Here is a 15892-nt window from a genome sequence, read left to right as displayed (position 1 = left end):
TACAAAGCGTTATGCTACACCTATGTCATCCATGTGGCAAAGTATTAGTGCCCATCATTACAGGGGTTGTCTCATCAAAACAGTGCAGACCCCCTGCAGCAATCGTGGTTGTGACTAATAAAGGAGAAGACCCCTGTAAGGACTGACAACAACTCTATATACTATAGATAATATAGGATCCACCATTCACAATAAGTGATGTCACAGCTCACCTCCTCCTCCTGTGCAATGACAGATAACACCTCTATATACAGTAGATAACATAGGATCCACCATTCACAATAGGTGATGTCACAGCTCACCTCCTCCTCCTGTACAATAACTGATAACACCTCTATATACAGTAGATAACACAGGATCCACCATTCACAATAGGTGATATCACAGCTCACCTCCTCCTCCTGTACAATGACTGATAACACCTCTATATACAGTAGATAACACAGGATCCACCATTCACAATAGGTGATATCACAGCTCACCTCCTCCTCCTGTACAATGACTGATAACACCTCTATATACAGTAGATAACACAGGATCCACCATTCACAATAGGTGATATCACAGCTCACCTCCTCCTCCTGTACAATGACTGATAACACCTCTATATACAGTAGATAACACAGGATCCACCATTCACAATAGGTGATATCACAGCTCACCTCCTCCTCCTGTACAATGACTGATAACACCTCTATATACAGTAGATAACACAGGATCCACCATTCACAATAGGTGATGTCACAGCTCACCTCCCACTCCTGTACAATGACTGATAACACCTCTATATACAGTACATAACACAGGATTCACAATAGGTGATGTCACAGCTCACCTCCTCCTCCTATATAATGACTGATAACACCTCTATATACAGTAGATAACACAAGATCCACCATTCACAATAAGTGATGTCACAGCTCACCTCCTCCTCCTGTACAATGACTGATAACACCTCTGTATACAGTAGATAACACAGGATCTACCATTCACAATAGGTGATGTCACAGCTCACCTCCTCCTCCTGTACAATGACTGATAACACCTCTGTATACAGTAGATAACACAGGATCCACCATTCACAATAGGTGATATCACAGCTCACCTCCTCCTCCTCCTGTACAATGACTGATAACACCTCTATACACAGTAGATAACACAGGATCCACCATTCACAATAGGTGATGTCACAGCTCACCTCCTCCTCCTGTACAATGACTGATAACACCTCTATACAGTAGATAATTCAGGGGTGCATCCATTCACTGACAGCAAGCAGCCAGTAATTGAACCACAATGTATATACCCCGAATGCGCCTGTAGTAAATGCCCGATTCTGTGCACACCACACAATATCACCACGGCCGTCATCTTCATGTCTTGCAGATCGCTCCTCACATCCCACAGATGGTTTCCTGCCTCTCCAGCGAGAGCTCCCATTCTGCCAGCAGCTGCCTGGAGCAGTTGGCGGAGCTCGTCCATTGCATGGTCTTCCGCTTCTCTGGCTATCCCGATCTGTACGAGCCGGTGATGGAGGCAATAAAGGTGCGAAACGCTTTGAGGACCGCCATTCTCTAGTTCTGATCTCTAGGGGGACACCTTCATTTTTGTCCCCACAACTGGACCAGATCAGGACGGACGTGAAATGGCAGCAGCGTTTCCGTTAGCGGACAGCAAGCAGAGGTCTTGGGTATGATGGGGATAGGAATGGAACGTTTACTTCAGAGATGCAGAACATTTCTTTATAAAGTGATGAAACTTTAGAAATAACTGGAAAATTCCTCTAAATTCCTCTGTCCGTCCGGTAGTTTGTGTCCTACACGGCGAGATGTAGTTACGGAATCCGCCATTGTGCCCAGAATCCTGCTTAACCCCTTCCTGACGTGATGGAAATGTCACATGTTACATCCCAATGTGTGCCTTGGGCTCGGGAGTCGGGATGCTCGGTGGCGCCCCCTGTCACCCACTCATCCCCTGCAGTGTGATCGCAGGGAGTGTACGGGTCATCATGGCTCCCTGTCTGCCATGTTTGTGCTCCTGTGAGGCCAAACCATGGGATATATAAATGTAGACCCCCCAAAATCTAATCACAAACACAGGGGGCACTGATAATGGTGGGGGTCTCTAGTAATGATGGGAGTATCTAGTAAGGGTGGGGGTCTCTAGTAATGGAGGACCTTCTCTAGTAATGGTGGGGGTCTCTAGTAATGGTCGGGGCTCCAATAATGGTGGGGGTCTCTAGTAATGATGGGAGTATCTAGTAATGGTGAGGGTCTCTAGTAATGGAGGACATTCTTTAGTAATGGTGGAGGTCTCTAGTAAGGGTGGGGGTCTCTAGTAATGGAGGACCTTCTCTAGTAATGGTGGGGGCTTTATAGTAATGTAGGCAGTCTCTAGTAATGGTCGGGGCTCCAATAATGGTGGGGGTCTCTAGTAATGATGGGAGTATCTAGTAATGGTGGGGGTCTCTAGTAATGGAGGACATTCTTTAGTAATGGTGGGGGTCTCTAGTAAGGGTGGGGGTCTCTAATAATGGTGGGGGTCTCTAGTTAGGGTGGAGATCTCTAGTAATGGAGGATGTTCTCTAGTAATGGAGGACGTTCTCTACTAATGGTCGGAGCTCTAATAATGGTGGGGGTCTCTAGTTAGGGTGGAGGTCTCTAGTAATGGAGGATGTTCTCTAGTAAGGGTGGGGGTCTCTAGTAATGGAGGACGTTCTCTAGTAAGGGTGGGGGTCTCTAGTAATGGAGGACGTTCTCTAGTTAGGGTGGGGGTCTCTAGTTATTATAGGACGTTCTCTAGTAAGGGTGGGGGTCTCTAGTAATGGAGGACGTTCTCTAGTAATGGAGGACGTTCTCTAGTAAGGGTGGGGGTCTCTAGTAAGGGTGGGGATCTCTAGTAATGGAGGACGTTCTCTGGTAAGGGTGGGGGTCTCTAGTAATGGAGGACGTTCTCTAGTAAGGGTGGGGGTCTCTAGTAATGGAGGACGTTCTCTAGTAATGGAGGACGTTCTCTAGTAAGGGTGGGGGTCTCTAGTAAGGGTGGGGATCTCTAGTAATGGAGGACGTTCTCTAGTAAGGGTGGGGGACTCTAGTAAGGGTGGGGGTCTCTAGTAATGGAGGACGTTCTCTAGTAAGGGTGGGGGTCTCTAGTAATGGAGGACGTTCTCTAGTTAGGGTGGGGGTCTCAAGTAATGGAGGACGTTCTCTAGTAAGGGTGGGGGTCTCTAGTAATGGAGGACGTTCTCTAGTAATGGAGGACGTTCTCTAGTAAGGGTGGGGGTCTCTAGTAATGGAGGACGTTCTCTAGTAAGGGTGGGGGTCTCTAGTAATGGAGGACGTTCTCTAGTAATGAAGGACGTTCTCTAGTAAGGGTGGGGGTCTCTAGTAATGGAGGACGTTCTCTAGTAAGGGTGGGGGTCTCTAGTAATGGAGGACGTTCTCTAGTAAGGGTGGGGGTCTCTAGTAATGGAGGACGTTCTCTAGTAATGGAGGACGTTCTCTAGTAAGGGTGGGGGTCTCTAGTAATGGAGGACGTTCTCAAGTAAGGGTGGGGGTCTCTAGTAATGGAGGACGTTCTCTAGTAAGGGTGGGGGTCTCTAGTAATGGAGGACGTTCTCTAGTAATGGAGGACGTTCTCTAGTAAGGGTGGGGGTCTCTAGTAATGGAGGACGTTCTCTAGTAATGGAGGACGTTCTCTAGTAAGGGTGGGGGTCTCTAGTAATGGAGGACGTTCTCTAGTAATGGAGGACGTTCTCTAGTAAGGGTGGGGGTCTCTAGTAAGGGTGGGGATCTCTAGTAATGGAGGACGTTCTCTAGTAAGGGTGGGGGTCTCTAGTAATGGAGGACGTTCTCATGTAAGGGTGGGGGTCTCTAGTAATGGAGGACGTTCTCTAGTTAGGGTGGGGGTCTCTAGTAATGGAGGACGTTCTCTAGTAATGGTCGGGGCTCTAATAATGGTGGGGGTCTCTAGTAAGGGTGGGGATCTCTAGTAATGGAGGACGTTCTCTAGTAATGGAGGACGTTCTCTAGTAAGGGTGGGGGTCTCTAGTAATGGAGGACGTTCTCTAGTAATGGTCGGGGCTCTAATAATGGTGGGGGTCTCGAGTAAGGGTGGGGATCTCTAGTAATGGAGGACGTTCTCTAGTAATGGTGGGGATCTCTAGTAATGGAGGACGTTCTCTAGTAATGGAGGACGTTCTCTAGTAAGGGTGGGGATCTCTAGTAATGGAGGACGTTCTCTAGTAATGGTGGGGATCTCTAGTAATGGAGGACGTTCTCTAGTAATGGAGGACGTTCTCTAGTAAGGGTGGGGATCTCTAGTAATGGAGGACGTTCTCTAGTAATGGAGGACGTTCAATAGTAATGGTGGGGATTTCTAGTAATGGAGGACGTTCTCTAGTAAGGGTGGGGGTCTAATAATGGTGGGGGTCTCTAGTAACAGTGGGGGACTCTATAGTAATTGTGGGGGACTCTATAGTATTGGTCGGGGTCTCTAGTAATGGTTGGGATTTCTATAAATTGTGGAGGTCTCAAGTAATTTTGGATGGCTCTAGTAATCCTGGGGGTCTCTAGTAATCCTGGGGGTCTCTAGTAATGGTGCAAGTCCTTAATAATTGTGGGGGTCTCTAGAATTGGCAGGAGTCTCTAGTATTGGTGCGGTCACTAGTAATGTGGAGGTCTCCAGTAATGGTGGTTCATTTCTAGTAATGGTTGGGGTCTTTAGAAATTGCAGGGGCTCTCTAGTAATAGTGGAGGTCTCAATTAATGGAGGGGATTCTCTAGTAATACTGGGGGTCTCTAATAATAGTATTAATAATAATAGGGAGTCTCTATTAGTAGCAGGGAGTCTCTAGTATTGGTGGGGGTCTTTAGAAATTGCAGTGGTCTCTAATAATGGTGGAGGTCTCAATTAATGGAGGGGGTTCTCTAGTAATACTGGGGGTCTCTAATAATAGTAATAATAATAATAGGGAGTCTCTATTAGTAGCAGGGGGTCACTAGTATTGGTGGGGTCTCTAGTATTGGTGGGGGTCTCTAGTATTGGTGGGGGTCTTTAGAAATTGCAGTGGTCTCTAATAATGGTGGAGGTCTCTAATAATAGCAGGGAGCCTATATTATTGGTGGGGGTCTCAAGTATTGGTGGGGGTTTCTAGTAGTAGCAGGGGGTCTGTAGTATTGGTGGGGGTCTCTAGCATTGATTGGGGGTCTCTGATCCTGTATCTTTCTTTCTGGCAGAAGCTACCGGCTCCCAATGAAGATCGGATTAAGCAGCTTCTCGGACAGAACGCGTGGACCTCCCAGAAGAACGAGTTGGCGCCATATTACCCCAGATTAGTGTCCAAGTCAGACACCGGGAAGATCGGCCTGATAAACCTGGGGAACACGTGCTACATGAACAGCATCCTGCAGGCCTTGTTCATGGCTTCTGAGTAAGTGCGAGGGCAGTCCTCACATCATGGCGGTAGGATCCTAAGTGACCGGGTGAGGACCACCGCCGGTGTCCTGGCAATGGACTGCACCCTATGGGCACCATGCAAATGTTCTTAATGGCATCCTGGCTTCACTCTTTAGTGCCCCACAGACTCTACCCCAGGGCCACGTTAAAACCTCCCAGTATTGTATGGCGGTTTTATTTAGGAATCATATGGCAGTATTATGTGGGTTCTATTGGTAAGTATTATTTTGACACTACATATAATAAGGGGCTAGTTGGTGGTTATACGTGGGCTGTAGTTGGCAGTATTATCTTGGCACTGTACAATGGTATTATATGGGCTGTATATGACAGTATTTTATGGACTTTACGTGTCACTAGTGCCTTGACGCTAAATATGATATACATAATCTGTTTATGGCGTTATATTCTTGGCATTAGATGGCGTTATTATGTGGGCTGTTTATGGCAGTATTGTTTGGGCACCATTTGAGGGTATTATCTGTACTATATAGGCTAGTATTGCCTTCACACCATGATATGACGGTATTATGTTGGCTGTATATACCAATATTGTCTTCACACCATATGACGATATTATATGGGCTATATATGTAAGTATCTTCTCGACATGACAGTACTATGTGGATTGTATATGACAATATTATCTTAGTATCATATGGCGGTATTTAACTTCTTTACACCATATGACAGTATTGTCTTGACACTATATGACGATATTATGTGGGTTGTATATGAATATATTATCTTAGCATTATATGGCGGTACTATGTAGGCTGTTGATGTCAATGGAATTACAACAAAAACTGCACACAAATGGAGAGTCCCAGGTTGCACTGCTGGTTTCTGTATACCTTTATAGCTGGAACTTGTAGTCCCTCTATTGTAGGCCGTACTGCAGGAGGTGGAATGATCTATATCTTCCCCAAACTTAGACCCTTCCTGCACCTCATACGCCCCCCCCCCCCCCCCCATGCAGCATAGTCAGTGAGGCGCTGGTAAGCATGGTACAAATATTGGAGTGCTTAAATTTTGCTCATGGATGGTCCATCCCCTGATCGGTATATGCCACCGCCTTATATTATGCTGTTCTGCTTGTTCCTAGGGGTCTTCTGTTGACTGATAAGAGACCCTAAAAGGCTCCACTTGTCCTTTTGAAATAATATAAAAATAGCAATATGTCTTTAAGTAGCCATCAGCGTCAAAGTGCTGGAGAACGCTTGGGGGGATGCTCTAGGGGAGAGGCTTGGGGGGATGTTGAGGGGGGGGGAAAGCTTGGAGGGGATGCTCTGGAGGGAGAAGCTCGGAGGGGATGCTCTGGGGGGAGAGGTTCAGGGGGGAACGTTCTGGGGAGAGGCTCGGTGGATGCTCTGTGGAAGAGGCTCGGGGGGATGCTCTGGGAGCAGAGACGGTGGGAATGCTCTGTGGGAGAGGCTTGGGGGGATGCTCTGGGGGGAGAGACACGGTGGGAATGCTCTGTGGGAGAGGCTTGGGGGGACGCTCTGTGGGAGAGGCTCGGGGGGGATGCTCTGTGGGAGAGGCTCGGGGGGACGCTCTGTGGGAGAGGCTCGGGGGGGATGCTCTGTGGGAGAGGCTCGGGGGGACGCTCTGTGGGAGAGGGTCGGGGGGGATGCTCTGGGAGCAGAGACGGTGGGAATGCTCTGTGGGAGAGGCTTGGGGGGACGCTATGTGGGAGAGGCTCGGGGGGGATGCTCTGGGAGCAGAGACGGTGGGAATGCTCTGTGGGAGAGGCTTTGGGGGACACTCTGTGGGAGAGGCTCGGGGGGGATGCTCTGTGGGAGAGGCTCGGGGGGGACGCTCTGTGGGAGAGGCTCAGGGTAATGCTCTGTGGGAGAGGCTCGGGGTAATGCTCTGTGGGAGAGGCTCGGGGGGACGCTCTGTGGGAGAGGCTTGGGGGGACGCTCTGTGGGAGAGGCTCGGGGGGACGCTCTGTGGGAGAGGGTCGGGGGGGATGCTCTGTGGGAGAGGGTCGGGGGGGATGCTCTGGGAGCAGAGACGGTGGGAATGCTCTGTGGGAGAGGCTTGGGGGGACGCTCTGTGGGAGAGGCTCGGGGGGGATGCTCTGTGGGAGAGGGTCGGGGGGGATGCTCTGGGAGCAGAGACGGTGGGAATGCTCTGTGGGAGAGGCTTGGGGGGACGCTCTGTGGGAGAGGCTCGGGGGGGATGCTCTGTGGGAGAGGCTCGGGGGGACGCTCTGTGGGAGAGGGTCGGGGGGGATGCTCTGTGGGAGAGGGTCGGGGGGGATGCTCTGGGAGCAGAGACGGTGGGAATGCTCTGTGGGAGAGGCTTGGGGGGACGCTATGTGGGAGAGGCTCGGGGGGGATGCTCTGGGAGCAGAGACGGTGGGAATGCTCTGTGGGAGAGGCTTTGGGGGACACTCTGTGGGAGAGGCTCGGGGGGGATGCTCTGTGGGAGAGGCTCGGGGGGGACGCTATGTGGGAGAGGCTCGGGGGGGATGCTCTGGGAGCAGAGACGGTGGGAATGCTCTGTGGGAGAGGCTTTGGGGGACACTCTGTGGGAGAGGCTCGGGGGGGATGCTCTGTGGGAGAGGCTCGGGGGGGACGCTATGTGGGAGAGGCTCGGGGGGGATGCTCTGGGAGCAGAGACGGTGGGAATGCTCTGTGGGAGAGGCTTGGGGGGACACTCTGTGGGAGAGGCTCGGGGGGGATGCTCTGTGGGAGAGGCTCGGGGGGACGCTCTGTGGGAGAGGGTCGGGGGGGATGCTCTGTGGGAGAGGGTCGGGGGGATGCTCTGTGGGAGAGGCTAGGAAGGGACAGTCTGTGGGAGAGGCTCGGGAAATACTCTGGGAGGAAAGATGCTTGGGGGGGAGGGACGCTCTGTGGGAGAGGCTCGGTGGATGCTCTGAGGGAGAGGCTCAGGGTAATGCTCTGTGGGAGAGGGTCGGGGGGATGCTCTGTGGGAGAGGCTCAGGGTAATGCTCTGTGGGAGAGGCTCGGGGTAATGCTCTGTGGGAGAGGCTCGGGGTAATGCTCTGTGGGAGAGGCTCGGGGGGACGCTCTGTGGGAGAGGCTCGGGGGGGATGCTCTGTGGGAGAGGCTCGGGGGGACGCTCTGTGGGAGAGGGTCGGGGGGGATGCTCTGTGGGAGAGGGTCGGGGGGGATGCTCTGGGAGCAGAGACGGTGGGAATGCTCTGTGGGAGAGGCTTGGGGGGACGCTCTGTGGGAGAGGCTCGGGGGGGATGCTCTGTGGGAGAGGGTCGGGGGGGATGCTCTGGGAGCAGAGACGGTGGGAATGCTCTGTGGGAGAGGCTTGGGGGGACGCTCTGTGGGAGAGGCTCGGGGGGGATGCTCTGTGGGAGAGGCTCGGGGGGACGCTCTGTGGGAGAGGGTCGGGGGGGATGCTCTGTGGGAGAGGGTCGGGGGGGATGCTCTGGGAGCAGAGACGGTGGGAATGCTCTGTGGGAGAGGCTTGGGGGGACGCTATGTGGGAGAGGCTCGGGGGGGATGCTCTGGGAGCAGAGACGGTGGGAATGCTCTGTGGGAGAGGCTTGGGGGGACACTCTGTGGAAGAGGCTCGGGGGGGATGCTCTGTGGGAGAGGCTCGGGGGGACGCTCTGTGGGAGAGGGTCGGGGGGGATGCTCTGTGGGAGAGGGTCGGGGGGGATGCTCTGTGGGAGAGGCTAGGAAGGGACAGTCTGTGGGAGAGGCTCGGGAAACACTCTGGGAGGAAAGATGCTTGGGGGGGAGGGACGCTCTGTGGGAGAGGCTCGGTGGATGCTCTGAGGGAGAGGCTTGGAGGGACGCTCTGTGGGAGAGGCTCAGGGTAATGCTCTGTGGGAGAGGCTCAGGGTAATGCTCTGTGGGAGAGGGTCGGGGGGATGCTCTGTGGGAGAGGCTCAGGGTAATGCTCTGTGGGAGAGGCTCGGGGTAATGCTCTGTGGGAGAGGGTCGGGGGGATGCTCTGTGGGAGAGGCTCAGGGTAATGCTCTGTGGGAGAGGCTCGGGGTAATGCTCTGTGGGAGAGGCTCGGGGGGACGCTCTGTGGGAGAGGCTCAGGGTAATGCTCTGTGGGAGAGGCTGGGGAAACACTCTGGGAGGAAAGATGCTTCGGGGGGACGCTCTGTGAGCAGATGCTCGGGGGGGGGACGCTCTGTGAGCAGATGCTCGGGGGGGGACGCTCTGTGAGCAGATGCTCAGGGGGGGGACGCTCTGTGAGCAGATGCTCGGGGGGGGACGCTCTGTGAGCAGATGCTCGGGGGGGGACGCTCTGTGAGCAGATGCTCGGGGGGGGACGCTCTGTGAGCAGATGCTCAGGGGGGGGACGCTCTGTGAGCAGATGCTCGGGGGGGGACGCTCTGTGAGCAGATGCTCGGGGGGGGGACGCTCTGTGAGCAGATGCTCGGGGGGGGACGCTCTGTGAGCAGATGCTCGGGGGGGGGGGGATGCTCTGTGCATATCGATCTCATCCTTAGATGACAATTTATCCTACTATAAATAACATAATGGGTTTTATCAGCAGGAAGGAACGATGGCTCCGGCCACATCTCAGCATCAAGCCGCAGGCTGCCAGGGGATGATGAGAGTTATATCCTCACCACAGTCAGTCAGCCGCAGGAACATAGCGATAGGGGCGCAGAGGTAGAACCAAGAGCCCGAATCTGGGGCCGGATGTACACCGAGGTCCCAGTATTATAAATGGTACATGGTGGGCTGGGGGCCCCTTGTGCATTAGGGCCCATGTCACATCTGCTTATCCCCCATGGCCGGTATGAGAGTTGAGGGGCTGTGAGGCCTGATAGGAGATCCATGGCTCTTGTTACTCCTTAGGCTGCAGCAAATGCAGCGTGATGAGCAGAATTATTTCAGTTTGTTCTTAAATGTTCTCAGTTTCAGGCACTCGGTCCTCAGTCTGCAGGACAGCAGCTCCCAGCCCCTGATGATGAAGATGCAGCATCTGTTTGCTTTTTTAGAGCACAGTCAGGTGGGTACAATTACATCTTGTAGTGAGTGCAGCTCTGGGGTATAATGCAGGATGTAACTCAGGACCAGTAATGTAATGTATGTACACAGTGACTGCACCAGCAGAATAGTGAGTGCAGCTCTGGGGTATAATGCAGGATGTAACTCAGGGTCAGTAATGTAATGTATGTACACAGTGAGTGCACCAGCAGAATAGTGAGTGCAGCTCTGGGGTATAATACAGGATGTAACTCAGGATCAGTAATGTAATGTATGTACACAGTGACTGCTCCAGCAGAATAGTGAGTGCAGCTCTGGGGTATAATACAGGATATACTGTAACTCAGGATCAGTAATGTAATCTATGTACACAGTGACTGCACCAGCAGAATAGTGAGTGCAGCTCTGGGGTATAATACAGGATGTAACTCAGGATCAGTAATGTAATGTATGTACACAGTGACTGCACCAGCAGAATAGTGAGTGCAGCTCTGGAGTATAATACAGGATGTAACTCAGGGTCAGTAATGTAATGTATGTACACAGTGACTGCACCAGCAGAATAGTGAGTGCAGCTCTGGGGTATAATACAGGATGTAACTCAGGATCAGTAATGTAATGTATGTACACAGTGACTGTACCAGCAGAATAGTGAGTGCAGCTCTGGAGTATAATACAGGATGTAACTCAGGATCAGTAATGTAATGTATGTACACAGTGACTGCACCAGCAGAATAGTGAGTGCAGCTCTGGGGTATAATACAGGATGCAACTCAGGATCAGTAATGTAATGTATGTACACAGTGACTGCACCAGCAGAATAGTGAGTGCAGCTCTGGAGTATAATACAGGATGTAACTCAGGATCAGTAATGTAATGTATGTACACAGTGACTGCTCCAGCAGAATAGTGAGTGCAACTCTGGGGTATAATACAGGATATAACTCAGGATCAGTAATGTAATCTATGTACACAGTGACTGCACCAGCAGAATAGTGAGTGCAGCTCTGGGGTATAATACAGGATGTAACTCAGGACCAGTAATGTAATGTATGTACACAGTGACTGCACCAGCAGAATAGTGAGTGCAGCTCTGGGGTATAATACAGGATGTAACTCAGGATCAGTAATGTAATGTATGTACACAGTGACTGCACCAGCAGAATAGTGAGTGCAGCTCTGGAGTATAATACAGGATGTAACTCAGGATCAGTAATGTAATGTATGTACACAGTGACTGCTCCAGCAGAATAGTGAGTGCAGCTCTGGGGTATAATACAGGATATAACTCAGGATCAGTAATGTAATCTATGTACACAGTGACTGCACCAGCAGAATAGTGAGTGCAGCTCTGGGGTATAATACAGGATGTAACTCAGGACCAGTAATGTAATGTATGTACACAGTGACTGCACCAGCAGAATAGTGAGTGCAGCTCTGGGGTATAATACAGGATGTAACTCAGGATCAGTAATGTAATGTATGTACACAGTGACTGCACCAGCAGAATAGTGAGTGCAGCTCTGCAGTATAATACAGGATATAACTCAGGATCAGTAATGTAATCTATGTACACAGTGACTGCACCAGCAGAATAGTGAGTGCAGCTCTGGGGTATAATACAGGATGTAACTCAGGATCAGTAATGTAATGTATGTACACAGTGACTGCACCAGCAGAATAGTGAGTGCAGCTCTGGAGTATAATACAGGATGTAACTCAGGATCAGTAATGTAATGTATGTACACAGTGACTGCACCAGCAGAATAGTGAGTGCAGCTCTGGGGTATAATACAGGATGTAACTCAGGATCAGTAATGTAATGTATGTACACAGTGACTGCACCAGCAGAATAGTGAGTGCAGCTCTGGGGTATAATACAGGATGTAACTCAGGATCAGTAATGTAATGTATGTACACAGTGACTGCACCAGCATAATAGTGAGTGCAGCTCTGGAGTATAATACAGGAGGTAACTCAGGATCAGTAATGTATGTACACAGTGACTGCACCAGCAGAATAGTGAGTGCAGCTCTGGGGTATAATACAGGATGTAACTCAGGATCAGTAATGTAATGTATGTACACAGTGACTGCTCCAGCAGAATAGTGAGTGCAGCTCTGGGGTATAATACAGGATATAACTCAGGATCAGTAATGTAATCTATGTACACAGTGACTGCACCAGCAGAATAGTGAGTGCAGCTCTGGGGTATAATACAGGATGTAACTCAGGACCAGTAATGTAATGTATGTACACAGTGACTGCACCAGCAGAATAGTGAGTGCAGCTCTGGGGTATAATACAGGATGTAACTCAGGATCAGTAATGTAATGTATGTACACAGTGACTGCACCAGCAGAATAGTGAGTGCAGCTCTGCAGTATAATACAGGATATAACTCAGGATCAGTAATGTAATCTATGTACACAGTGACTGCACCAGCAGAATAGTGAGTGCAGCTCTGGGGTATAATACAGGATGTAACTCAGGATCAGTAATGTAATGTATGTACACAGTGACTGCACCAGCAGAATAGTGAGTGCAGCTCTGGAGTATAATACAGGATGTAACTCAGGATCAGTAATGTAATGTATGTACACAGTGACTGCACCAGCAGAATAGTGAGTGCAGCTCTGGGGTATAATACAGGATGTAACTCAGGATCAGTAATGTAATGTATGTACACAGTGACTGCACCAGCAGAATAGTGAGTGCAGCTCTGGGGTATAATACAGGATGTAACTCAGGATCAGTAATGTAATGTATGTACACAGTGACTGCACCAGCATAATAGTGAGTGCAGCTCTGGAGTATAATACAGGAGGTAACTCAGGATCAGTAATGTATGTACACAGTGACTGCACCAGCAGAATAGTGAGTGCAGCTCTGGAGTTTTGTGCAGGCTGTAGCAGCACTTGTGTTCTACAGTTTGAGATGGCTGGTCATTTTATCTTGTCTAAGGAGGTCCAGAGTCTGTAATTATTAATCTACAGTTAAGTCCATATATATTTGGACAGAGACAACATTTTTCTAATTTTGGTTAGTGACATTACCACAATGAATTTTAAACAAAACAATTCAGATGCACTTGAAGATCAGACTTTCAGCTTTCATTTGAGGGTATCCACATTAAAATTGGATGAAGGGTTTAGGAGTTTCAGCTCCTTAACATGTGCCACCCTGTTTTTAAAGGGACCAAAAGTAATTGGACAGATTCAATAATTTTAAATAAAATGTTCATTTTTAGTACTTGGTTGAAAACCCTTTGTTGGCAATGACTGCCTGAAGTCTTGAACTCATGGACATCACCAGACGCTGTGTTTCCTCCTTTTTGATGCTCGGCCAGGCCTTCACTGCGGTGGTTTTCAGTTGCTGTTTGTTTTGGGCCTTTCTGTCTGAAGTTTAGTCTTTAACAAGTGAAATGCTGCTCAGTTGGGTTGAGATCAGGTGACTGACTTGGCCATTCAAGAATATTCCACTTCTTTGCTTTAATAAACTCCTGGATTGCTTTGGCTTTATGTTTTGGGTCATTGTCCATCTGTAGTATGAAATGACGACCAATCAGTTTGGCTGCATTTGGCTGGATCTGAGCACACAGTATGGCGGCTCTGAAGACCTCAGAATTCATTCTTCTGTCCTGTGTCACATCATCAATAAACACTAGTGACCCAGTGCCACTGGCAGCCACACATGCCCGCGCCATCACACTGCCTCTGCCGTGTTTTACAGATGATGTGGTATGCTTTGGATCATGAGCTGTACCACGCCTTCACCATACTTTTCTCTTTCCATCATTCTGGTAGAGGTTGATCTTGGTTTCATCTGTCCATAGAATGTTCTTCCAGAACTGTGCGGCTTTGTTAGATGTTTTTAGCCTTTTTCTTCTTGATGCTTATGAGTGGCTGCACCGTGCAGTGAACCCTCTGTAGTTACTTTCATGCAGTCTCCTCTTTATGGTAGATTTGGATATTGATACGCCGACCTCCTGGAGAGTGTTGTTCACTTGGTCGGCTGTTGTGAAGGGTTTTCTCTTCACCATGGAGATTATTCTGCGATCATCCACCACTGTTGTCTTCCGTGGGCGCCCAGGTCTTGTTGCATTGATGAGTTCACCAGTGTTTTCTTTCTTTCTCAGGATGTATCAAACTGTAGATTTTGCCACTCCTAATATTGTAGCAATTTCTCGGATGGGTTTTTTCTGTTTTCGCAGCTTAAAGGGACACTGTCACCTGAATTTGGAGGGAACAATCTTCAGCCATGGAGGCGGGGTTTTGGGGTTTTTGATTCACCCTTTCCTTACCCGCTGGCTGCATGCTGGCTGCAATATTGGATTGAAGTTCATTCTCTGTCCTCCATAGTACACGCCTGCGGAAGGCAATCTTGCACCTTGTGCGGGCATGTACTATGGAGGACAGAGAATGAACTTCAATCCAATATTGCAGCCAGCATGCAGCCAGCGGGTAAGGAAAAGGTGAATCAAAAACCCAAAAACCCCGCCTCCATGGCTGAAGATTGTTCCCTCCAAATTCAGGTGACAGTGTCCCTTTAAGGATGGCTTGTTTCACCTGCATGGAGAGCTCCTTTGACCGCATGTTTACTTCACAGCAAAACCTTCCAAATGCAGCACCACACCTCAAATCAACTCCAGGCCTTTTATCTGCTTAATTGAGAATGACATAACGAAGGGATTGCCCACACCTGTCCATGAAATAGCCTTGGAGTCAATTGTCCAATTACTTTTGGTCCCTTTAAAAACAGGGTGGCACATGTTAAGGAGCTGAAACTCCTAAACCCTTCATCCAATTTTAATGTGGATGCCCTAAAATGAAAGCTGAAAGTCTGAACTTCAACTGCATCTGAATTGTTTTAAAATTCATTGTGGTAATGTCTATAACCAAAATTAGAAAAATGTTGTCTCTGTCCAAAAATATATGGACTTAACTAGGGTTGAGCGACCTTGACCTTTTTAGAGTCGAGTCGTGTTTCGCGAAACCCGACTATCTTAGAAGTCGAGTCGAGTGGAATCGGCCGATTATCGCGAAAAGTCGGGTATCGCCCGAAACACAAAACCCAATGCAAGTCAATGGGGGAGCATAGTCGGCAGTGAGTGGAGGCCAGGAAAACACCTACACTGCCCATTTTAATGGCAAAAACATCCATTCTTTTTACTGAAGCTTGTCAATCGTAATTTAGCTTATAATAATTGGAAGGCATTTGAAATTGGGGGTCATTTGGCTAAAGTTGTGGGGGGTAGGGCTGGTTCAAGTAATTAGTGGGCCCAGTAAATCTGGAACGCGTCACGGCAGTGGAGCAGGGAGAGGTAAGTATTTCAACTTTGCAAGTGCTGTGATCCTGAGCAAGCAGGGGGGGCCCACTCGTTGGCATTGGCACTGGCACAGGGCCCCTCAAAGTACAGCGGTGTGTTTGCACGGCGGGGGCGCCTCCCACCGGCAGCAACACTTTTGCGTACTATGAGAGGCCCTGTGCCAGTG

The 15892-nt window shown here is 49.7% G+C and overlaps 2 protein-coding genes across 2 annotated transcripts in view; one reads left to right on the top strand and one right to left on the bottom strand.

Annotated features, from left to right (window-relative positions):
- Nucleotides 1–15892, top strand: part of USP35 (ubiquitin specific peptidase 35) — a 56625-nt gene that overhangs the window by 8937 nt on the left and 31796 nt on the right. The window contains exons 5-7 of the mRNA XM_069759350.1: nucleotides 1387–1545; nucleotides 5238–5431; nucleotides 10326–10419. Of these exons, the coding sequence (XP_069615451.1) occupies nucleotides 1387–1545; nucleotides 5238–5431; nucleotides 10326–10419 (447 nt within the window). The remainder of the gene's footprint in view (nucleotides 1–1386; nucleotides 1546–5237; nucleotides 5432–10325; nucleotides 10420–15892) is intronic.
- ALG8 (ALG8 alpha-1,3-glucosyltransferase) overlaps nucleotides 1–15892 on the bottom strand; it is an 84418-nt gene that overhangs the window by 56313 nt on the left and 12213 nt on the right. The gene's annotated exons all lie outside the window — the stretch shown is intronic.

This window comes from Ranitomeya imitator, chromosome 3 (genome assembly GCF_032444005.1).
Source record: "Ranitomeya imitator isolate aRanImi1 chromosome 3, aRanImi1.pri, whole genome shotgun sequence".
NCBI classification, from domain to species: Eukaryota; Metazoa; Chordata; class Amphibia; order Anura; family Dendrobatidae; genus Ranitomeya; species Ranitomeya imitator.
The sequence above is the reverse complement of the archived record's forward strand: the minus strand, read 5'-3'. Positions and strand labels throughout refer to the sequence as shown.